Source organism: Rhinoderma darwinii, chromosome 3 (assembly GCF_050947455.1).
Source record: "Rhinoderma darwinii isolate aRhiDar2 chromosome 3, aRhiDar2.hap1, whole genome shotgun sequence".
NCBI lineage: Eukaryota > Metazoa > Chordata > Amphibia > Anura > Rhinodermatidae > Rhinoderma > Rhinoderma darwinii.
The window spans coordinates 12,241,171-12,266,257 of NC_134689.1; the positions used below are offsets into that span (position 1 = coordinate 12,241,171).

At 39.8% G+C, this 25,087-nt stretch overlaps 2 protein-coding genes and 1 long non-coding RNA gene across 5 annotated transcripts in view; 2 read left to right on the plus strand and 1 right to left on the minus strand.

Annotated features, from left to right (window-relative positions):
- The window catches only part of BICD1 (BICD cargo adaptor 1), a 108,641-nt gene extending 100,703 nt beyond the window's left edge, over nucleotides 1-7,938 (plus strand). Inside the window, exons 9-10 of one of the 3 annotated variants that reach the window (XM_075855920.1) lie at nucleotides 1,451-1,523; nucleotides 3,855-7,938. In XM_075855920.1, the coding sequence (XP_075712035.1) occupies nucleotides 1,451-1,523; nucleotides 3,855-3,945 (164 nt within the window). In that variant the 3' untranslated portion in view covers nucleotides 3,946-7,938. The remainder of the gene's footprint in view (nucleotides 1-1,450; nucleotides 1,524-3,854) is intronic. The other 2 variants (XM_075855921.1, XM_075855924.1) reach the window with 2 other exon arrangements.
- The window catches only part of LOC142748727 (uncharacterized), a 145,287-nt gene that overhangs the window by 34,484 nt on the left and 85,716 nt on the right, over nucleotides 1-25,087 (minus strand). The gene's annotated exons all lie outside the window — the stretch shown is intronic.
- The window catches only part of FGD4 (FYVE, RhoGEF and PH domain containing 4), a 100,736-nt gene continuing 100,429 nt past the window's right edge, over nucleotides 24,781-25,087 (plus strand). Inside the window, exon 1 of the mRNA XM_075855926.1 lies at nucleotides 24,781-25,073. Within this exon, the coding sequence (XP_075712041.1) occupies nucleotides 24,965-25,073 (109 nt within the window). The 5' untranslated portion in view covers nucleotides 24,781-24,964. The remainder of the gene's footprint in view (nucleotides 25,074-25,087) is intronic.

Genomic DNA, 25,087 nt, shown 5'->3' on the forward strand with positions numbered 1-25,087 from the left:
GGTAGAAGACACCCCCCGGAGAAGCCATGTTTTTCCACGGACAAGCCCTTTTTAATACAGTAAGATCTATCTATCTAGATAATTTTATGGATGTTAAAATAGTTTCCAAGATCCAGGAAGGGCCATCACTCAAAAACTATACTGATAAGACATTTATTTTGTGAGCCCCACCGGGGACAGTGAATGATGAGAACTTCTGTAAAGAGCTGCAATATATATTTGCGCTATATAAATAGGTTATAAATAAAAGGCCATATTTTTCCACTGATCTGCCCTTTCCAGTCCAGTCATTTCTATCTATCTCTATATACATCTATATACCATAATATTGGTCTAATCTTTAAATTGAAGATTAATTGCAAATAGCATACACGAGTATCGATTACAAATGTTTTTTAAGGTTAAAATATTTTATAATAATTACTTAGCTTTATGTGATTAGTCGTCAGAAAGAAATGTCCTTTGTTTATGTTGTGTGTTTTGCTTTATGTGCTTGTCTTTAATCCATTTTGTTACTAAGATGCAGTGCGCTGTAACGGTCTTGTCGTTGTCATTGTAAATTGTGCTGCTGCCATCTGCAGGAAAAGACCAGGTACTGCACCCTGTTAAATGAAATCTAAGACTTAGTTCGGACAAGGCGGATTTGACGCAGACTTTTGGTGTGGATTCCGCACAGAATATTTGCAACAAATATTACAGACCAAATTTATAAAAACCCCATTTACATTTGCCGGATGTTTCCACTGCGGATTTGAGGACATGCTGTTGATTTTCAAATCCGGATCCTGTATATTGTACCACAGATTTGTCAGGGATTTTCGTTTGGCGATTCCAGGTATTTGCAATCTGCGGTGCAAAAATCTGTCTAAGGGAATGATTACCTGTAGGCCAGAAGGATGTATTGTACCCGTGTTTAACTGTTCGTATTCTTGATGTAATACCCAGACCCCCTGCGGTTCTACTGAACCAAACTTACAGTATCCTAGAGATCTATGGTGCTGTAGGTTTGGTTCAGCAGAACCGCAGGGAATTTAGGTCTGGAATACACACAGTTAAACATGGGTACATTATGCCCATCTGAAAGAGAACTTAGGTTCCAATTAAACCTAAAGCTCCGCCCAGCAAACCCACAAAACCTCATAGGAATGCCCAGTACTTTGAGTACATTTGCTTTCTTCAAAAACATTGCCACCTTTGTCCATGGGCTATGTCTAGGATTGCAGCTCAGAAACATTTACTTGGATGGGGCTGAGCTGCAATACCAGATACAGCCTATGGACAGGGGTGGCGCTGTTTTTTTTTTTTTAAACAAAAACGTTTTAATCTCAGAAAACCCTTTAACCTATAACAGAGCTGTTTCTCTATCTTCTGTTCTGACTTTTCCTTTTCTATATAACCATGGACCGTTTTATCTCTTCGTATATATGTCTAATTTATCAGTTTCTTGTAGATTGTCAGCAGCCTGCTGCCTCACCGCCACTCTGCTCACAACTAACCCGGCGGCTAGACTGCCCGACCGCCAGGTAATATGCAGCTAACCCTCTTATGTTTCTCTTCTTCACTGCATGTAAAGGCCAACAGTCCTTCAAAATCTTTTTTCCTCTTTTATGTAATCCTAAAAATTATAAACCCCCTCCCCTTCTACAATGCATTAAAAGAAGACTAAATGGAGGTTCAATGTTTTTATTAACTAAAACTCTATACTAAAACGAAAAAATGTAATCTGTTTTTGTTTTCTAATTGTATTTTTTTTATTCTATATTTTTTTACATGATTGTAGTGACCGTCATCTTGCCTGAGCTGCTGCAAAAGCAGTTCCTGTTTTTTTACTTTACTGCAGAAACCTGGAAATAAGAAAACAAAGTAAAATAAAAATGACTTTTTTTATTTTTGGAGGGGAGTGTAGTGAGCATGCTTTTTAAAGAGGCTCTGTCACCAGATTTTCAAACCCCTATCTCGTATTGCAGCAGATCGGCGCTGCAATGTAGATTACAGTAACGTTTTGTTTTTTCAAAAACAAGCATTTTTGGCCAAGTTATGACCATTTTTATATTTATGCAAATGAGCCTTTCTGAAGTACAACTGGGCGTGTTTAAAGTAAAAGTACAACTGGGCGTGTATTATGTGCGTACATCGGGGCGTTTTTACTTGTTTTACTAGCTGGGCGTTGTGTATAGAAGTGTATGATGCTGAAGAATCAGCATCATCCACTTCTCTTCGTTACCACCCAGCTTCTGGCAGTTCAGACACACAGCGTCTTAAAAACTTAATTCAAATCAAAAAGGTATGAGTCTGATTCACATGGTCCGTGACTGGATAAAGATGCTCGGCCATGTAAGAGATCTCTAGTTAAAGGACTCGGCAATAAAATAACTATTTTACATAACAGAAATAAGAATGCTAAGAATACTCTGCTCTCCCGACCTCAGAATATAAATAGAATAGTAACATTTCCTTAGTAAGTAACATTGGTTAAATTAACAGGACATTCCTATATATGACCGGGTGAGTTGGTCGGCCTCTTGCTTTTCCAGGATAGTTGATGGACGTGACAACTGCTGCTGTACATTTTGACCCCGGCTATATTTACCACACATCTGTTTTCCTCATCAACATATAGGGGTGGGAAGGTGTAAAACTAGAAGTACGGGGTAAAAGTTTTGGGGACCTACTATCCTGTGGTCTACAGGGATATAATTTGGAGGGCCACAATGTGACCTGAATGGCCCTTTGGGGACACAATATTTTGCATTTGTTTCTTTTAATATTGGTGATTATGGCTAACGGTTAATGAAAATTCACAATAAATAAGGCTGAGCCGCATTACCAGACACAGCCTATAGGCAAGTGTGGTGCTGTTTCTGGAAAAAAAAGCAGACCTCTTTTCTAAGTTCAATCAACCCCTTTAAAGTGGTTTTCCCCCAAAATCAACTATTCTGATCTCTTTGAAAACAATTAACCCTCACCCAGAACTTATCATAGTATGTCAAAGACCTGAGGTAGTTAATACACCATTAACATACCTTTATGTACGGGTAATCGCATTTGCACCACCACTGCACTGCGCAGCTGTAATATTCAGAGCAACTCTTGCCGCAAATTTTGGGATCTGAGAAAATTATGATCCCGGCAGTTAACTTTAGCTTCCAGACATCTTTGGAGCCATTTATGTCTGGCAAAAAAAACAAATAAAAACCGGAGAATTGGACAGGAATGCTCTGGTTAAAAAGGGGTTGTCCTCTTTGAACAATTTCTACTTGTTTTCACAAGGGTCCCTTGTCAATAAACTGATCACAAAGTGTGCTCCTGCTGGGACCCCCAGTGATCAACTGTCATCTGTGAAGAAACCCGGCAGCAAGTGTTCTATTTCCCTGCAGCACCACCACAGGTTAAATTAGGAATTACATAGTTTTTATTCTAATCAATCTAATCAACCGGACAGGTCCTCCAGAGCAAGAGACACTCTTTGCAACCGCTCTCTACTCTGTCCAAGACATGAGGATCCTGACCCGGCGACCCCCCCCCTTCTATAAACTTATAATTCCCTAATACAGTGTAAGAAAAATTGTTTTCTAAGCTAGACAAGCCCTTTAAATTTACCACTGGAATTAGACGTTGGGCTGGTAGCACTCGTAGTCCTATGGACTGTTGGTGGATCTTGACTAAATCCGGTGGATAAATATATAATGCGTGTTTAGGTTAGGCTAGAACTATATAGATATGTTTGCTGTTGTTCTATCCATAATTTTGCAAATTTCCGTAATTTTGGTGAACAATGTTCTTACAAATTGTCACTTGTCCGGTTCTCATTTTGGTGAACAATTTTCTAAAGTTTTTTCTTTTTTTATCTTTAGTTTTAATTTAGTACTTAAAGAAGAGAAGACACATTCCAGTCCACAGTGTGCCCCTCTCAACTGTCTCTCCAAAACACCCCCCAACCCTTAGACAATACAATGGTGGACTACAGATCAGTGGAGACAGCCACAAGTTTGAAGCTCTACAAGCCTGGAGAAGTGTGGACTTTTACCGTTTCAGTATCCAGACTTATGTCTAGAAAAAGAGAAGCACAGAAGTTAGGAAGCCGGAACATCCGTAAGGAGGACGATTCTTTGGTGACCTCCATCACAGCAGACGCAGCAGATAGAAGACTATGTCTTTTGCTCATCAGCTGAACGGTTTCAGAATTCTAAAGCCAATATTTGAAGCCAGGTTGGAAGTAATTCACTATTCATACGCCAGTTATAAGGTTGATTTTTATTTGTTGTTACAAGCATGCTATTTATTTTTTTTATATGGTTTTGCACCCTTTGCTGTGATCTAAACACATTAGGAAAGGACTATTCTTTGGGACGTTGTCTGGTCAGTCTATGAGAAACATTTTTTTTTTTAATTTCCATGGATATTAGTGTAAGGGAGTCATACCTAAAGGATCTTGAAACATTGTGAAGGCTTAAAATATGGGCAACCACATCACTTGAGATGTGGAGCTCAACATCAGGCATAGGTCTGTTGGTCAAAAATAGTAAAAAATTACAAGATTTATTTAAAGTGTAATTTTTTATAAATCAATGACATTTTTAATTATATCGGTGAGGTGTAATCCCCCTCACCTTCCAGTAGTTTGTATTTTCCCCTTCCCAGCCTGCAGGCTCTCTGTTAACGTTCGCAAACCTCTTCAATAAAGAAAAAAAAAAATCTGTGTAGTGAAAAGCAGTAAATAGAGGAGGGGAGAGGAGGGGTGTGCAGCTTCAGTTTCTCACTCAGTGTTTCAGTGACGCAGCATGAGAGGGAGGGGGGAGGAGCACCAGCTGACTTCTGATTGGCTCAGAGCACAGAGCAGAGCTGCCCACTTAGTAAGCATGGAGAGAAAATATAAATCTACAGCTGCCCAAGCGGGCATGGAATTGTAAGTACGCTTTCAATTTTCAATCAGGTCTACTCAAATATATGTATATATATATATATATATATATATATATATATATATGGATAAAAGGTCTTTATCACACCCACAAATGACTGTAAAAAACAGAAAAGCAAGAAATTCATAAACATACCTATAAAACTACTGTTGCCTGAAGTTATAAAATTTCCTTCGAGGGGAGGTATAACCATTTATCCTATTTTATCTTTTAGAGATTTTACGGATCACACAAATTGGGAGGATGCTACTTCTGGTCTTTGTTTTTTCCAAATGTTACTGCAATTTGAAGGAATGTTTTTCAACTTTCAATACCTCCTTTCACCACTATGCTGGTGACTACCACTTTCCATAGACAGCAATGCAACAGCGCCACCAGCTCTGAGATCTTATATGGATAAAACCTTAAACTTTAAAATGCAGTAACTTTGGAATGGAGCATTTTCTATAAATGATAGACCCCACGTTTTAATCGGCGAAAAGAGTTCTACATCATGGGCAATTCCGAAAATCGGTGCTACGACCCCTTTAAGAATTCTTTTCATGGTTTAACCAATTACACTAATAAGCCATCAACTAATAATTCTGTCCGTTTTACCGGGATTGCGTTTGTGGCTCTCCTTTCCTAAGCAGCGGTCATTCTTTATAAGGTTTTCCTTGCTCTCGAGGAGTTGGGTATAAGTTTAGATTTATTTTTAAATCAAGAGTTATATACTTGGCCAGAGAATGGTTATTATTACTAATAATAGTCTGCACAAATAATTGTGATTGAGGTGGATTTGATTGTCGATGACACCTTGTTCTCTTCATGCACTGATGTATTTATGCACTTGATCCTTTTTTTTTTCTTTTTTTTAATACTGTAAGTTTGTTGCTACTTATTATTGTTCTTTTTGCTAAAATCCTGATTGTTAACCACATTGTATGGTACGATGTTCACTCACTGATTTTGGATTATGTATTTGTAGTTCTTCTCCACGTGACCTCCCACTCACTGGGGCCTAGACATCTGCAGTGGGTTTACTTGATTGACTTTCTTAGTGGTACTGAAAAAGGGTCTTCCAATTTTTTTTAAAAGTGGGTGTCATGTTTAGGACAACCTCTCTGAAACGAAAAGCCATGTGGTAGATCAGTGGACGTGCTCCTGTGACCATCAAGACGTCCTATGCGGTTGGCCCAAAATTTCCATTTTGACCCCAGAAGGAATTGTTGCAAATTGAAATAAAAAAAGAATTACCTTTTTTTTCCCCAGGAACAACACCACTTTTGTCCGGTCTTGAAGCACAGCCCCATTCAAGTACTTGTAATACCAGATATAGCCCATGGACAAGAGTGTCGCTGTTTTTGAAAGAAAATAAAACAGACCCTTTTTTTTCCTTTAAGATTCTTAGACAACCCCTTTAATTCAGTATAAGGCATTTATAATTTGTTAAAGGGGAATTCCATCTTAATTCATCATTATAGAAGATGACAACTGTTATGGTCCATGATTGGAGCTCCCCAAAGGAAGTGCAGTCTTATACATTACCAGTGTTGTGTTGGGGCCCATATAGAACACCATGGACTCTTTGCAGAATTTCATGGGGTCCATATGATGTCTGATGAAATTAATTTAAGTGCAATTCCCCTTTAATCTATGTAGGAGAACGGGTTGACAATGTGTTTTTGCATTTGATCTTTTGGTGCAATTTTTTTACTTGTCCGTATTAGGAAATATGACTTTCTTATGGTGGTTGGATAATAAGAGGAGTGAATATAGACAGGTGGAATGGTCAATAAAGTCGCATTCAGAACTGAAGATACGTTTTAACTATAGAATCTACGAGTGACATTCAAAAATATATGTAAAAGTTGAAGCTACGATGCCCAAGATAAGTAGGTGGTTGCATTTTCACCTATGCAAAAATTTCTGGAACTATATGAAAGGACAATTATTCAGCTCTTGTATCGGGGAACCTTAGTGTAATCAATACCAAATATGGGATTTTAGTCCAAAAATGGAAACTTTTACATATTTTATAATGAACTTCACAACTATGAAAGTGTCGTGGTGGGTCACAGATGTTACCAGCTTGAATGAACAGATGAGGGGTTGTCTCACGAAGCCATATTGGGGCATCTGCATTTCATAAATAAGGACCCCTCATGAGCCAGAGCAGAGAACCACCTAAAAAGAGCAGCCGATCATTTGGGCTTTCTTCAGAGAAGGGGTTGTCTTGTTGTTACAACCCCTTCAATGTAGGAGTGGCACCATATAATAGGTCCTTTTACAGGTAAGTGCGGTCTTTATTGTTCAGTTCTCTTTTTTTGAAGAACTTTTTGAAATAATTTTTGAAAATTGGTTTCCTTATAAAACTTGGATAAGAGGAAGGATCGGCAACTGGATAGATGATAATTGTTTAACCTTTTGAGATATGGGAAGTAGTTAACAGGATCTTTATAGGGGAGAACTGGGGGTCCATGATGGTACCTAAGAGTTGTTTTTTTTCCAGACTTACAATATAGCAAGAAATTACTAGTGACTAATAGCATTCCAATGCTGCCAAACAACACCCTTTAGCGGAGTTTCCCGGACCCCGATGATTGTGATATGGGAGAGGCGCATACTAGGGTAACTGCAGTCATACCTGAATATGAAGTTTATAAGTTATTGAAGTGCAAGTTCTAGAAATAAAAGGAGTTAAATAAACATCTCTAGGCTGCTAAAGTGGGAGGACTGCACCAAATTTATCAGAATTGTCATAAAAATGGACTATAAATTTAAAATTTGATGCAGTATTTTTTCCAGCCTAAGGATGTTAATGATTGCAGAGGCGATTTATCATGGAGGCTATAGAGCTTGTGTATGGATATGAAATGCAGTTTGTAGAGGGAGTATTGGATAAGTATTTACCTGATATGTATAGCTTCCAAAGGAAAGATATTTTAGGAAATTATCCCAAATTTTGAAAGTTACAAAAAACAAATGTGGAACATAATGTTATTTTGTAATTAGAAATTATTACTAATAGATAACACTGACTCAAGAGAAATCTGATTTAATTTATATTTATATATTATTTTAAATTTGTTTAAAGTGAATATTAGACTTTATTTTATCCTAATACTTGGATTGTTTTATTTGAGTTTCATAACCTTAAAAAGGAATTTTATTTTTTTTTAAAAAAAGGAATTTAAAATATTATTTTTTAATCAAAAATATTTCTCTTGTATGCAATATTTTGGGGAATTTTTTTTATTACACATCCAGCATTTACTGCTATTTTTTTATGTTTTTAAATTTGTTATATTTTATTGTGTTTTACGTTTTTTTTTTCCCCAATGTAGGTGAGAAATTTATTTTTCAGGGTTTTTATTATTTAAAGATTTATTTTTATTTTAAATGTAGTTTAATTTATGGCCATTTTGGGAAAGAGACCAACACATATTTTTTGTGTTTTATTTTTGTTTTGTGATGTTCCAATCTAGAATTTTGCTTGGAAACCTGTAAAATAAACTTCATGTTAGGTTCCAATATTGTAAGCAGAATTCGGAGCATTTTTTTCCTCTGTGTTATCACAGGTTTACAGATAAAGAACAGTATTAAAAACAAACAGTATTATTGTATCATTTTGAATTGTATAAAATATTAATGCTTTTATACCCACAATACCTCATTTCATTTTAATGCTATTAAATGATTGAATTGTCAGATTCTTTCTATTTGGAAATGTATGAGCTGTTTTATGTCATATATTCTCTTTACGAAAAATGTTAACAATTCGTAAACCCCCAAAAACAAAATGTATTTGTTAAGCTCAATTATTTTTTTTGCTTTGTTAAAATTTATCTTTCCACTATTTGTATGGTGCGGCACAGGAGTAAAATTTTGGGTAAAAATTTATTGGAATGTGAAATTAATAGAATTAAAAAATACATTTTAAAATGTGGTTCTTCCATTTTTTTCACGATTTCTGAGGTTTACTTACTTATTTAGAAAAGATAGAAAAAAACAGAAACAATTACAAACTGCAGATGATCGGCAAATTGTGCCATGCACTGGACATACTATCACTCATGCTTGGTGCGTTTTGGAGCATTTATTATCCTGGTAATTTGCAAATTGAGCTCCTTTACGCCTCATGCACACGACCATGTGCGCCGGCCGAGTCCCGTCAGTGATCCGAGGAAACAGAACATATCCTATCTTTCCTCAGATTGGAGACTCAGAACATTTTTCACGGACCTGATTCACCCGCTAAAGTGAATGGGTACGTGAAGACTATCGGGTGACACTCGGATGCCGTCAAAAATGGCCCGAGTGTCACTATGGTCGTGTGCAGGAGGCATTAGAATTATTATAGTTTTTTTTTAAATTTATTTAAAAATGTATGCACTTGAGTTGAAAATTCCCAAATACCAAACTTTGAAATATACCTTACCGATTCTGCTCAGGTACCCAGCCAGCAGTCTCCTTTACCCTTTCCCTCCAATCATGTTGCCTCTCTATCCATAAGAACGACACATCAGCTGACCCCCGGACTCAGCTGTTATGTACTTGTGGTCATGTCCACAGCAGTAAGGTCACTATGACTGGAACGCCTTAGCTACAGCCAGGAATTGGCCAGCACAGTCAACCGAAGTGTTGTCGCTGCGGTCGGAACGTCAGCGTACACAGAGGTAAAACAGGAGCGTTGAGAGAAACACGGGACCAGTAGCAGGGGACTATTTTGCAATTTCGAGTCCATGTGCATAGATTTTTTTAAATATTGGAAAACCCTTTTAAAGAGAAAATCAAATCAGATATCAAAATTATCCTACCTATTCCATCCATATTCTTTTGATAACAGTATTGTGGGCAGCAGTGTCTGCTGATACTGTTAACGTCCACTAGATGGCAGTAATGTAAATCATAATCCTCACTTGGGAATTTTTTATGTGTATTCTTAGCTGTAGGCAGAAACTTTTTGAAAATCATTATATTGATTAGATCTTAAACCCAAAACTACAGGATTTTATCAACCATAATTTCCAATGTCTGAGAATGAGTTTTCTGGCAGCCGACAGGAAATACCTCAATAGTTGTGGCCCTGACCTGTCCCTATTAAATCTCGGTAGAACATCAAGCTTTTATGTGTCACTGCCGGTTATATACACTCCATTTGGTAGGGTTTTTTTCTTCTAGGAAATTTGTATTTTACTATTAACACCACAGGACGGATATGGGGCCTGCGAATTATAGGGGGCTCAACACTTATCTGTTTCCTTTGAATTCTGACACCGTCAAAGCATTTTCCTGCAGTTGCCACTAGAGGGAGCTCACAGCATACTGATTTTTACAGCGCTGATTGAGTTCAATACTTGCTGTATAACTGTATTCATATTCAGATATCGCCCTCTAGTGGTGGCAGCAAGCATGCAGAATTTTTGCATTTAGCCCTTTTATTGGCTGAAAGAAAACAGGATTTGGAGCGGTTTGTTTGAAAACCACATCTCTGACCTCTATAAGGCTATATTATGACATTGTGGTGGAAGGGAATCGCACATGTGGCGGAGGTTTCTCTGTAGAGGTGGCAATTATTTTTTTTTATAACATCATTTTATTGGTTTTCAAAATAAAAGTAAAACATAAGTGAAGCAGTACATTCGGCAGTAAAAATGAAACAATCATAAATTCCAGTATAAAATCTCATATATCATACAGAAGAAGATGGTATGAGTCCAGTGGCCGAATTAGCCGATGCGTTGTAGCAAATTTAACAGAGTTAACAAAGTGTAACAAAATTTAACAACCCCCCTCCCCCCGCCCTATCACATCCAGGTAATGCAATTTCAGGGTTACATAGAAGAAAAAAAAAAAGGATAATCACAAGTACAAGAGAGTATCGTGGACTCACAGCATCCCCTTACTATTACTACCTATATATGCGATTCAGCTTACTCCTTCAGAACTCCCAACGTCCCTGCCACTGCCCTCGTCAAGTACCAAGAAGTAGAATAAAAGGGCACCATCAATTTTTTGAAAAACTTTAAGGAACAAGATTCCGCAGTACACGTAATTTCCAGTCTATCCATAGAAATACACTTTTTCATTTGTGATATAACCTCAACAATTGACGGTATCTGCGGTTTAAGCCAAAGGGCGAGTAGGGATATTTTGGCCACCAGAAGGAAGGCATGTAAAGCATCCGGAATGCTCGGGAGTACCGGAAATACATGAAACAAAAGAGGTAGCGGCTCCATTTCAAGAGATAACCCCCATGTATCTCTTATGACCTCTACTATCTCCTTCCAATACAGAAATAATTTAGGACAAGACCACAGCCCATGAAACAGATTTGTCTTGGGAGAATGGCATCTTGGACAAGCCACCAGTCTATCCGGGAAATTAGGATGGGGGGGGGGGGGTATGTCAAATCCATAGATAGCCCTATGGAGGAATTTAAAGTGCGTTTCTCGCCATTGTTCACAAATGACTGCTTTACGCACACGAGCCCACCCCTCTAGTAATTGCTGCGTAAGATCCAGAGAAGGCATCTCCCTATTCTATGCCTTAAACATTGTGGAAGAGGTGGCTTTGGCAAGTGCTTCTCTCAGTTTACGATAGAGAAAGGATAAGGAAGATTTAACAGGTGGATCCAGGATTAACGTATCTAAGAGATTCCCAGAGCATTACCATGTATCCTCGCCTTCAGAAAAGATATTAGTTGGCAGTAAGCGAAGTGGTGGCGTGAGGAGACATTCTTTGAGACTTGTAGTTCTTGGAAAGTCATATAACGACTGTCAGTGGAATGCAACAAATGGCTCAATCTAGATATCCCCAACAAGTGTAATTCACGAAAATGAGGGTTCTCCCTCCCTTGTGGAAACTCTGGATGACCCCATAAACTCATATGCTTGGAGATGTGTTGAGGAAGACCTAGAAGAGATCTAATGGACTTCCAAGCCATAATGGTGTCCCGAAGCAAGATACGATGTCTAACTGCCGGAGAAATGTTCCGAAATGAAGTGTGTAATAAAGAGGACAGATGTAAAGGAGCCACCACCCCTGCCTCTAGAGTGTAATTAGAGTAGAAATTCGAACCTTGCAACCAATCACGGCCATGACGTGCTAAGCACGCTAAGTTGTAGCTGCGAAGGTCAGGAATATTAACTCCCCCCCCCCCCCTCCTTCGGTACCATGAGCTTCTTAAGGGCAATTCTAGGTCGTTTTTTGTTCCAAATGTAAGAGGAGAACAGTGAGTTCATCTTCATGATGTCAGTGTGTTTCAGAAGGAGAGGAATTGTCTGCATTGGGTAGAGTAATCTTGGGAAGCTAACCCTTTTCAGAAGAGGACATCGTCCTATAAAGGAAATGGGTAAGTGTTGCCAGCGCTGTAGGTCCTGAGTAACTTTACTCATAATTGGTGGGTAATTGAGAGTGTACAATGCATCGGGAGAGCGGCCAATATGTATTCCTAGATACTTAATAGATGACTTGGCTATAGTCACCGGAATATTCAATGCAGAGAGAGAGGGCTTAATACCTTTGCCGGACAGGTCTAACAGTTTGCATTTTGTGACATTAACTTTGAAACCCGAGTGACATTCAAAATCTTTCAAAAGATCGAATATACGAGAGAGATCGTGGAGAGGATCAGATAAGAACACCAAGACATCGTCGGCAAAGAAAGATGCCTTAAGCACTTCGGTTCCCACTTTGATACCTTTAATGTTATCATCAGCCTCCAATGTGCGGATAAAGGGTTCTAAAGCAAGGTTAAAGAGGAGTGGAGAAAGTGGACAGCCCTGCCGTGTCCCTCTGGATAATGGGATTGATGAGGATAGAAAACCTGGAGTATATATTTTTGCGGACAGCGTTGAGTAAAGGGCTCGAATAAAAGAACGGAAAGGCCCCACAATGCTCATAGAGTCCAATGTTCTACCCAGCCAATCCCAACTAACCATATCAAAGGCTTTTTCAGCATCAATAGTGAGGATAGCTGGGGATGAGTGTGCAGAAGGATTGACTTTAATATCATCAAGGACAGGAAGTATCTTACGAATGTTAGACACCGCTGAGCGGCCTTTCACAAAACCCACTTGGGTAGGAGAGATTAATCGAGGGAGTATAGTTGTAAAGGATCTGCCAGGCACAACTTCTGTGTATACGCCCATAGGTAATCAGTCTGCATCTGAGTCTATGTCTCGGAGACTGACTCCATCTTCCACCACTCAGGATGGCAGGCTAAGGAGTGGGAGAGCCTATCGCAGCCTGGCCAGACGGAGCTAGCTCCCGCCCTCTGTCTATTTATACCTGCCTTTCCTGTTCCTCCTTTGCTTGTGATTCTTCTCGTGTGGTTTCCTGGCCCAGCTACAGCTCCTACTATTTGATCCTGCTCCATACTGACCCTGGCTTACTGACTACTCTCTTGCTCTGCGTTTGGTACCTCGTTCACTCCTGGTTTGACTCGGCTCGCTCACCACTCTTGTTGCTCACGGTGTTGCCGTGGGCAACTGCCCCATTTCCCTTAGCTTTGTGTACCCTTGTCTGTTTGTCTCGTGCACTTACTGAGCGTAGGGACCGCCGCCCAGTTGTACCCCGTCGCCTAGGGCGGGTCGTTGCAAGTAGGCAGGGACAGAGTGGCGGGTAGATTAGGGCTCACTTGTCCGTTTCCCTACCCCCATCATTACAATAGTAGCTAGGCTATCTGCCATCATTTTAGAAATCAACTTTAAATCGGAGTTGATTAACGAAATTGGGCAATAGGAGGAGGCTAATTCAGGATCTTTTCCTGGTTTTGGTAGAACCTTTATGTATGCAATATTGGAGGAAGCAGGAATTTGGTGGCCTGACATATAACCATTATATAATCTGATCTCTCAGGATCTTAAAATATTCGCTTGCGTAACCATCAGGACCCGGTGCTTTCTGGAGTTTCAAGGAATCTATACTCCTAAGTCATCACCCCTATAACCTCAGTTTTATTACCCCGGCTTATCTTAATGATTATCACTTCATGTACTAATTGTCTTTGTGTAACATCTAAATGTTGTGCTTTTTTCTAAGTCATTCATTTGTAATATGCCTGAAGAAGGGGCCTCTGCGCTCTGAAAGCCGCATATAGAACTTTTATGGTTAGCCAATAAAGGTATCACAGCTTCTATACTTTTGTCTTTTTTGACACAGTTCTGCTTCTGTAATAGGAGAATTTAAGAGGGTTTTTTCCTCTTTCGCGAGAGCAGGTAAATTCAAGAACTCAAAAGCGGAAGGGAGCGAGTCCGAATTATGTGGAGGTCTAGCATATAAATCGTCATAAAATTGTCTCAAAATGGTATTAATCTGTTTTGGATGTGTATGTGACTGCCCATCTTTATCCTTCAAAGAAGCAATAGGAGACCGTGATCCCACGGGTCTGGACAAACGGGCCAGTAATCTCCCCGCTTTATTACCATAACGAAACATTTTAGCTTCCAAAGCCGAACGCTTCAGCCTCTCCCCTTTGTCCATCCACAGCTGAGGTGGCAATTATTTTGAGTTTTGCTTTGGGCCCCTATGATTTCTATGTATGTGTTTACCCTGAGGTGGAATTATCAGCTGAGAGAAAGAGAAGGAGTACGCCAAGGATAATCTTATCGAGAGCAGAGCAGGACAGCATGGAGGAAGAGGAGGTCAGGATATGACGCTCTGACATGTGAGGTAGAGGAGAAGAGAGTAAAATTCAGTTCTGTATTATCGCTTTCAAGGCTTAGGTCCCATCATTCCCCCTGGTCTTGAGATACTAAACACAAATTTTTATCAACAATTAAAATATGTTTACAGCTTGCAAATATATTCCAACCTACACGTGTTCTGTGTACTTTTAAATCCACGTGAGATACAAGCTGCGTCCTGGTTGTGGTGGGACAGTCTTAGGTCCTGTGCACATCACGTTTTGGCTCCACGTTTAACGTATATGCCATGTAAAGCTCCTGACTTATACGTTAAATATAGGCTGTGATGGATGACTTAAAGGGGTTATGTGGGGACCAAAAATTATTATCAATGTAGTCCCTGCAGTATGTGATACACCCGTTAATATACATTCCGGTCCCCCGTCGCACTCATTCTGAGATTTTTATAGCGCTGCCGGAGGATCTGAGGTCTAGCTGCACAGTATTATTTGATGATGATATCACTCTTCGTCATGTAACCATCCCCACTGTACTCTATGTACAAGCAGGAGCAGTAGTACAGCGATTACATAGAGTACAGCGGGATCGGTCATGTGACAAAGATTCGTATCATCATCAAAAAAGACTGTGCAGCTAGACTTCCGGTCCCCCGGCAGCGCTATAAAAATCTATGAAAATATCAGAATCAGCGCGACGGGGGACCGGAATGTATATTAGCGGGTGTACTCACATACTGCAGTAATAATTTTTGGTAACCACATATCCCTTTAACAGTGGCATCCGCCACATAGAGTTTAATAGTGTACGTGTAACATATACGTCATGAAAAAGCTATTGAGAAAGCCATGACGTTTGCAAACGTATACCTGTGACGTAAGCCATACAGTGGCATACTTCACCCATAGGCTCCCATGTTAAATAAATGTATTCCTCTAAGAATGGAATAGTCTACTACGCTATTCCATCCTCAAAAAAAATCTATATATACTGACAAATACCAGCCTGACAGAGGACAAAAGGATAGACTTTTTGCCTTCGTCAGACTAATTGAGCCCTATGGACATGTTTAGTGTCTACGTCGTGAGCTTTCCCAACATACACGCTAAAAGCAGGCCTTTTTTTTATTGGACTGATGAAGAGGATGAAGAGCATGTTCGGAAGTGATTTGTATGTGGACTTTCTGGGGTTGTAGTCCTCTCATAAAATTTCCGGCCTAAATATTCATTTAAAAAAATCAGCCTTTGACCCATTGTAAGGGTATGTTCACACACAAACTCAAAAACGTCTGAAAATACGGAGCTGTTTTCAAGGGAAAACAGCTCCTGATTTTCAGACGCTTTTTAAGCCACTCGTGATTTTCGCTGTGCTTTTTACGGTCGTTTTTGGAGCTTTTTTCAATAGAGTCTATGAAAAACGGCTCCAAAAACGTCCCAAGAAGTAACCTGCACTTCTTTTTCGTGGCCGTTTTTCAAAACGGCCGCGTAAAAAAATGGCCCATCGGAACAGAACTCAGTTTTTCCCATTGAAATCAATGGGCAGATGTTTGGAGGCGTTCTGCTTACGATTTTTCGGCCGTTTACGCCCCGAAAAATGGCCGAAAATACGTTGTGTGAACATACCCTTAGACAGGTATGAGATAGATAGATAGATAGATAGATAGATAGATAGATAGATATAGATATAGTCAGTTGTTTGGTGGGGTCCTCACACATGACGGGAACATTGGGGTCACCTGTGCCTTCCCTAACAAAATAGCAGCTCCACATTGTAAACAATGTATTTAGGACTCCTTGATACTGCTATTTTGAGACCACAATGTCCCCTCCATGTCACAGGCAACACGATAAAGCGGATCTACCTCTGAATAACCATAACAAACAGCTCCTCATACCTCAGCTTCCACTCTGGGCAGGACAACAAGACTCGGGGGTTCACTGACTTTTTGAGGGAGTTGGTTTTACCCTCTACAGGTCACAAGTCCATTGAGTTGCTGCTGGGAGATGCAGGAGGTAAACATGGAGGAGGAGACGTTCCGGGCCGGTGTCAGCAGAATACCTGCAGGCTTGAGGAATGTGGGGAAGACGGGCCGGGACTTGTTCATCTATGGGACAATGTTCTCTTTATCTTCATTGCAGTTCCTCAGCTGGATGTGTCCTGGAGGTAAAACCCGCAAACAAATAGCCAAGTGTTTTGTGACTTTTGGGTGGAAACGCTGCGATTTTGCCGCAAATACGAAAAAAATCCCTCTTTATGTATAGAATGAATAAAACATTTTATACTTACAGCACGGCCGTTGTCATAGCAACCCTTTCTTCTGTTCTCCTTTCAGGTTTCGTCCCATGTGACTGCTGTAGCCAATCACAGGCTGCAGTGGTCGCATGGGCTGCAGTGGTCGCATGGGCTGCAGTGGTCGCATGGGCTGCAGTGGTCGCATGGGCTGCAACGTCATCCCAGGAGGCCGGACTGGTAGAGAGCAGAAGAAAGGAGAACGCTAAACTTTTTTTCAGCTACTGTTTTCCGTAGCGGAGCTTCCACCCGAAAAACTGCGACCACAATTTGGTGCGGTTTTTCATCCGGAATTCCGTATGGTTTCCAGGACGGTAATCTGTGGAATTACGCAGCGTATCCGCCCTATGTGAACATGCCCTAAGCACAAACTGGTTTGCAATAAAAATACTGACGGAAACGGTCTGTGTAGGCCTCATTAAGATGGCGCATTGTACTTGTCTTTAACTGTTTGTATTCCAGATATAACACACGGACCTCCCACAATTGAATGAGGCAAATTTATTTAGTTTTTCTGTTTCAATATGTCTTTATTAAATAGTTGAGACATCAGAAAATATATGTGAACAGTTCTACTCGCAGGTAGAGGTAATTTATTTACTTTTTCAAGGTACGATATATTTTTTCTTTTGGGGTGGGTTGAATACTTTTGCAAGGCATGATATATCTATGTTGTGTGACATACATGTAATATTTTTTTATATCCTGCCGCAGTATTTATTTACGCAGAAACACCAAGATATAATCTTAGTTATGTGAGAAGAATTCCTTTAAAAGCTAAGATGGACCCGGTGACCGGACCATTATAATGATAACAACAGACATGTATTTACTCTGCTGATAGTGACAGCCATTATACTGCCTGTTCTCACCACATTACATTGTGTTTGTGATCAATTTTAGCTTTTATTGCGAGCTCTTTACTTCTCAGTGGATGTGTCAAAATAGCATGTAAGGGTGTAGGAGGAGAAAGTGAGGGCAGTATTATAGCAGTCATATTTTTGTATATAGAGGGCAGTATTATAGTAGTTATATTCTTGTATATAGGGGGCAGTATTATAGTAGTTATATTCTTGTATATAGGGGCAGTATTATAGTAGTTATATTCTTGTATATAGGGACAGTATTATAGTAGTTATATTCTTGTATATAGGAGCAGTATTATAGTAGTTATATTCTTGTATATAGGGGGCAGTATTATAGTAGTTATATTATTGTATATAGGGGGCAGTATTATAGTAGTTATATTCTTGTATATAGGAGCAGTATTATAGTAGTTATATTCTTGTATATAGGGAGCAGTATTATAGTAGTTATATTCTTGTATATAGGGGGCAGTATTATAGTAGTGATATTCTTGTATGTAGGGGGAGGTATTATAGTAGTTATATTCTTGTACATAGGGAGCAGTATTATAGTAGTTATATTCTTGTATATAGGGGGCAGTATTATAGTAGTTATATTCTTGTATATAGGGGCAGTATTATAGTAGTTATATTCTTGTATATAGGAGCAGTATTATAGTAGTTATATTCTTGTATATAGGGGGCAGTATTATAGTAGTTATATTCTTGTATATAGGAGGCAGTATTATAGTAGTTATATTCTTGTATATAGGAGCAGTATTATAGTAGTTATATTCTTGTATATAGGGAGCAGTATTATAGTAGTTATATTCTTGTATATAGGAGCAGTATTATAGTAGTTCTATTCTTGTATATAGGAGTAGTATTATAGTAGTTATATTCTTGTATATAGGGGTCAGTATTATAGTAGTTATATTCTTGTATATAGGAGCAGTATTATAGTAGTTATATTCTTGTATATAGGGGGCAGTATTATAGTAGTTATATTCTTGTATATAGGAGCAGTATTATAGTAGTTATATTCTTGTATATAGGGGCAGTATTATAGTAGTTATATTCTTGTATATAGGGGCAGTATTAGGCCGGATTTACACGAGCGTGTGCGTTTTGCGCGCGCAAAAAACGCTGCGTTTTGCGCGCGCAAAAGGCATTTGACAGCTCCGTGTGTCATCCGTGTATGATGCGCGGCTGCGTGATTTTCACGCAGCCGCCATCATAGAGATGAGGTAGTCAACGCCCGTCACTGTCCAAGGTGCTGAAAGAGCTAACTGATCGGCAGTAACTCTTTCAGCACCCTCGACAGTGAATGCCGATCACAATATACACCAACCTGTGAATAAAAAAAGACGTTCAAACTTACCATGAACTGCCTGCTTCCTCCAGTCCGGTCTCCCGGCCGTTGCCTTGGTGACGCGTCCCTCTCTTGTCATCCGGCCCCACCTCCCAGGATGACGCGGCAGGCCATGAGACCGCTGCAGCCTGTGATTGGCTGCAGCCTGTGCTTGGCCTGTGATTGGCTGCAGCTGTCACTTGGCCTGAATTGTCATCCCGGGAGGTCGGACTGGAGGAAGGAGCCGGGACTTATCGGTAAGTCCGAACTTCTGTTTTTTTTTACACGTATATGTATATTGTGATCGAAAGTCACTGTCCATGGTGCTGAACCAGTTTAAGTCTTTGAGCACCGTGGGCAGTGACTGTCTCCTGACGTCGCGTACCCGAACATTTTTTGCCGGGTTCGGTCAAAACGAGTTCGGCCGAACCCGGTGAAGTTCGGTGCGCTCATCTCTAATTTGACACTCCGTTTGGATGTTTGTAACCAGAAAAGCACGTGGTGCTTTTCTGTTTACATTCATCCTTTTGACAGCTCTTGCGTGATTTTCGTGCATGCAACGCAGGACCGTCCGTGTGGCATGCGTTGTTTTCACGCACCCATTGAAGTCAATGGGTGCGTGTTGCGTGAAAAACGCAAGAATATAGAACATGTCGTGAGTTTTACGCAACGCACTCACGCAGCGCAAAATTCACGCATCGTCTAAACAGCCCCATAGACTATTATAGGTGCGTACGACACGCGTGAAAAGCACGCGCGTATAATACGCTCGTGTAATTGAGGCCTTATAGTAGTTATATTCTTGTATATAGGGGGCAGTATTATAGTAGTTATATTCTTGTATATAGGGGGCAGTATTATAGTAGTTATATTCTTGTATATAGGAGCAGTATTATAGTAGTTCTATTCTTGTATATAGGAGTAGTATTATAGTAGTTATATTCTTGTATATAGGTGTCAGTATTATAGTAGTTATATTCTTGTATATAGGAGCAGTATTATAGTAGTTATATTCTTGTATATAGGGGGCAGTATTACTGTAGTTATATTCTTGTATATAGGGGGCAGTATTATAGTAGTTATATTCTTGTATATAGGAGCAGTATTATAGTAGTTATATTCTTGTATATAGAGGGCAGTATTATAGTAGTTATATTCTTGTATATAGGGGCAGTATTATAGTAGTTATATTCTTGTATATAGGGAGCAGTATTATAGTAGTTATATTCTTGTATATGTGGGGCAGTATTATAGTAGTTATATTCTTGTATATAGAGGGCAGTATTATAGTAGTTATATTCTTGTATATAGGGGCAGTATTATAGTAGTTATATTCTTGTATATAGGGGGCAGTATTATAGTAGTTATATTCTTGTATATGTGGGGCAGTATTATAGTAGTTATATTCTTGTATATAGGGGCAGTATTATAGTAGTTATATTCTTGTATATAGGAGCAGTGTTATAGTAGTTATATTCTTGTATACAGGAGGCAGTATTATAGTAGTTATATTCTTGTATATAGGGGGCAGTATTACTGTAGTTATATTCTTGTATATAGGGGGCAGTATTATAGTAGTTATATTCTTGTATATAGGAGCAGTATTATAGTAGTTATATTCTTGTATATAGAGGCAGTATTATAGTAATTATATTCTTGTACATAGGAGGCAGTATTATAGTAGTTATATTCTTGTATATAGGGGGCAGTATAATAGTAGTTATATTCTTGTATATAGGAGGCAGTATTATAGTAGTTATATTCTTGTATATAGGGAGCAGTATAATAGTAGTTATATTCTTGTATATAGGGAGCAGTATTATAGTAGTTATATGCTTGTATATAGGGGCAGTATTATAGTAGTTATATTCTTGTATATAGGGGGCATCATTATAGTAGTTATATTCTTGTATATAGGGGCAGTATTATAGTAGTTATATTCTTGTACATAGGGGCAGTATTATAGTAGGTATATTCTTGTACACAGGGGGCAGTATAATAGTAGTTATATTCTTGTATATAGGGGGCAGTATAATAGTAGTTATATTCTTGTATATAGGAGGCAGTATTATAGTAGTTATATTCTTGTATATAGGGGCAGTATAATAGTAGTTATATTCTTGTATATAGGGAGCAGTATAATAGTAGTTATATTCTTGTATATAGGGAGCAGTATTATAGTAGTTATATGCTTGTATATAGGGGCAGTATTATAGTAGTTATATTCTTGTATATAGGGGGCATCATTATAGTAGTTATATTCTTGTATATAGGGGCAGTATTATAGTAGTTATATTCTTGTATATAGGAGGCAGTATTATAGTAGTTATATTCTTGTATATAGGGAGCAGTATTATAGTAGTTATATTCTTGTACACAGGGGGCAGTATAATAGTAGTTATATTCTTGTATATAGGGAGCAGTATTATAATAGTTAAATGCTTGTATATATGGGCAGTATTATAGTAGTTATATTCTTGTATATAGGAGCAGTATTATAGTAGTTATATTCTTGTATATAGGGGGCAGTATTATAGTAGTTATATTCTTGTATATAGGGGCAGTATTATAGTAGTTATATTCTTGTATATAGGGGGCAGTATAATAGTAGTTATATTCTTGTATATAGGAGGCAGTATTATAGTAGTTATATTCTTGTATATAGGGGCAGTATAATAGTAGTTATATTCTTGTATATAGGGAGCAGTATAATAGTAGTTATATTCTTGCATATGGGGAGCAGTATTATAGTAGTTATATTCTTGTATATAGAGGCAGTATTATAGTAATTATATTCTTGTACATAGGAGGCAGTATTATAGTAGTTATATTCTTATATATAGGGGGCAGTATTATAGTAGTTATATTCTTGTACATAGGGGCAGTATTATAGTTGGGAAGGTCAGTATGGGAGCGGTGTGGCCTAGGCCTGAAATACAGCACACGTAACCTCATGGAGCTCGCTCTCCACCGCGCCCTCAAAGCACAGACCCGGCTCCCTCCGCCAACGATACTCACCATCACAGCCATGTCTGCCCGTCCATCCCGGGGGGCTGTAAGAAGACGAAGAGCCAGCGCCCGACACTGTGCTCCGAGTATCCTGTGACCTAACGCCATTTTATGTGTGGCGTTCCTCTGACGCCAAGGCGTGGCTACGCTATGGAGGATGGAGCGTGATGTCACTTCATTTCAAACCAATGAAAAATCGGGCTTCAAACAAACTTTCGAAAATATATAATAGATAAGACATAAGGGAATATAATTCGTATGAGCTCATATAGTTAATCATTGTAAGAAGACGAGTGAGAGTTATGACAATCCCTCACAGGAAACTATGACTTGGCATAGATCTCTTATAGGCTATGTTCACACGGGGTATTTTGCCGAGTTTTTTGACGCGGAAACCGCGTCGCAAAACTCGGCAGAAACGGCCCGAGAACGCCTCCCATTGATTTCAATGGGAGGCGTCGGCGTCTTTTTCCCGCGAGCAGTAAAACTGCCTCGCGGGAAAAAGAAGCGACATGCCCTATCTTCGGGCGCTTCCGCCTCTGACCTCCCATTGACTTCAATGGGAGGCAGGAGAAAGCGTATATCTCGCTGTTTTATGCCCGCGGCGCTCAATGGCCGCGGGCGAAAAACGGCGCGATAATTGCCGCAAAAATCGGCGTGCAGGGAGAGGAATATCTGCCTCAAAGTTCCAAACTGAATTTTGAGGCAGATATTCCTCCCCAAAAATACTCCGTGTGAACATATCCTTAGATTAACAGACGTGGCTGATAAGAAGGGTTTAACAATCGATTTCACTAAACTGTTACCGAAGACTTTTTCCACTTATATTATGATAACTGTTCATAACCTCTGATAGATTTACACCGCAGGTTCTTATTGGCACAAAAGTTCTTAAGCCCCTCCCTTCTACGTGACCACACCCACAGCCTATAGATGAACTAACATAACATTAATCTGAAAATAAATATGTTAGTAACATTGTGTCAGCTGACCGATTAAAAAAACCAAAACCCTTTATAAAATGCCCACACAGAGCACAAATTTTGCAATAGTGTCCAAATAATAGTTTCATACAGTGCCCGCATAATACTGCAGATTATATAGCCAGGCAGTACCTAAATAATAGTAAAAAAATTTGCCATTGTAGCCATAGTGCCAGCAATAGCCCCCATATAACAATATCATTTAGGCTGGGGTCACACAACCTATTTTCAGGCGTAAGCGAGGCGTTTTACGCCTCGAATTACGCCTGAAAACACGGCTCAAATACGTCGGCAAACATCTGCCCATTAATTTCAATGGGTTTGCCGACGTACTGTGCCGACAACCTGTCATTTTCCGCGTCGCTGTCAAAAGACGGCGCGTAAAATAACAGCGTCGTCAAAGAAGTGCAGGACAATTCTTGGGACGTAATTTGAGCCGTTTTTCATTGACATCAATGAAGAACAGCTCCAAATTACGTCCGTAATGGACGCCTCGCAAAACGCGAGTACGAGCAATTACGTCTGAAATGCAGGAGCTGTTTTTAGATGTGTGTTCTAGTACAAAAAACGGCACACAAAAAGTGTGTGTGAAGGAAGCCTAATGGCAGCCATAGGGTAACGTATAGCATACCTGTGAAAGGGAATTGCGTAAAGTCAGAAAAAAGGGTGTGGCTTTATAGTCACATGTGGGTTTTACACTGGCCGATTATCGGGCATATAAGCGTTCATAGAACGATCGTTGCTGATAATTGTCCTGTGTAAACAAGGCAGCGATCAGCAGGTGAACGAGCAATCGCTCAATCATCTGCTGATCGTATCGTTTTAAAAAAGTTAAATATTATCGTTGTCGGCAGTTCATCTCCCTGTATAGAGGGGAGACGCGCTGCCGACATGATAATAATGTACGAGGACGAGTGATCGGAGTAACGACCGCTCGTCCCCATCCATAGCTCCGTGTGACAGGAGAAAACGAGCGCCAATCAACGATATCTCGTTGATCGGCGCTCGCTGCCCCAGCCGATTATCAGCCGGTGTAATAGGGCCTTTATTTAAAGGGGTTTTCCTAGAATCATAAATGATCGACAGGATAGGGGATAAATGTCTGATCGCTGGGGGCCCCACTGCTGAGACCCCCATCGATTGTGAAAACGGGGGTCCTGAACCTCCGCAGTGAGCAGGAGCTTAAACGGAAGCACGGTCGAGCATGTGCCATTCTCTATAATAATGACGGAAACCGCCGAGCGCTGCACTGTTTCTGTCTTTCCCATGGATATTGAGTGGCGACTACTCCACTTTACCATTGCACCATTTTTGACAAATCTCCTCCAATCACGTCTCCGGAAAGTGGCGGTGTGCTATGACACGGAAGATCCTGTCGGTGTGCGCCAAGTTGATAAATATGGAGCATAGAGAATAAATAGTAAATATGCCTCATTGTGTATTTTGCCATCAGTCTGGATCCTATAGAAATGAATGTGGTTTGTGGACGGATCCTCCATTTCCAATGTCAGTGTGAACGAGACCTTAAACGTTCCTTAAATCTCCGCAGAGGTTTCGTTCCTGTGTTTACAGAAAGCCAAGCGTGAATCTTGTTCTATATTTGGAAAGACCCAGCCGTAGCAACAAGCGTGCACAGGCAATGCAATAGTTGTGATGCTCAGGTGAGCAGATCCCCCTCAGGTGAGGGCGGAGCTAAGGGAATGGGTGTGGCTTTGCATTCCTGGTGGTGTCACTCACACTGGGCTCAGTGTTCAGCAGTAGCTGCGGATCAGTAAACTGCAAGGAGTCGGCTCTGCTTATAGGAAATGTATATTGAAGATTTCTACAGGGAGACCCCCTGGATGGCACTTTTGGGGGCATCTGAGGCGTAGCGTGGCGCCACAGGGAGGACGGATTGTAATCTGGATAACGGACTGGATTTTGCAATAGTGCAACCATGAGCTCAGAGGATTTCAGGAGAGTCGCTTTTAGGAGAAAATCCAACCCCTGTCTGGGCAGTAGCCCTTTAAGTGTGTATACAACACTGGAGAATGGGGATCAAGCCGGTGAGTACAGCCAA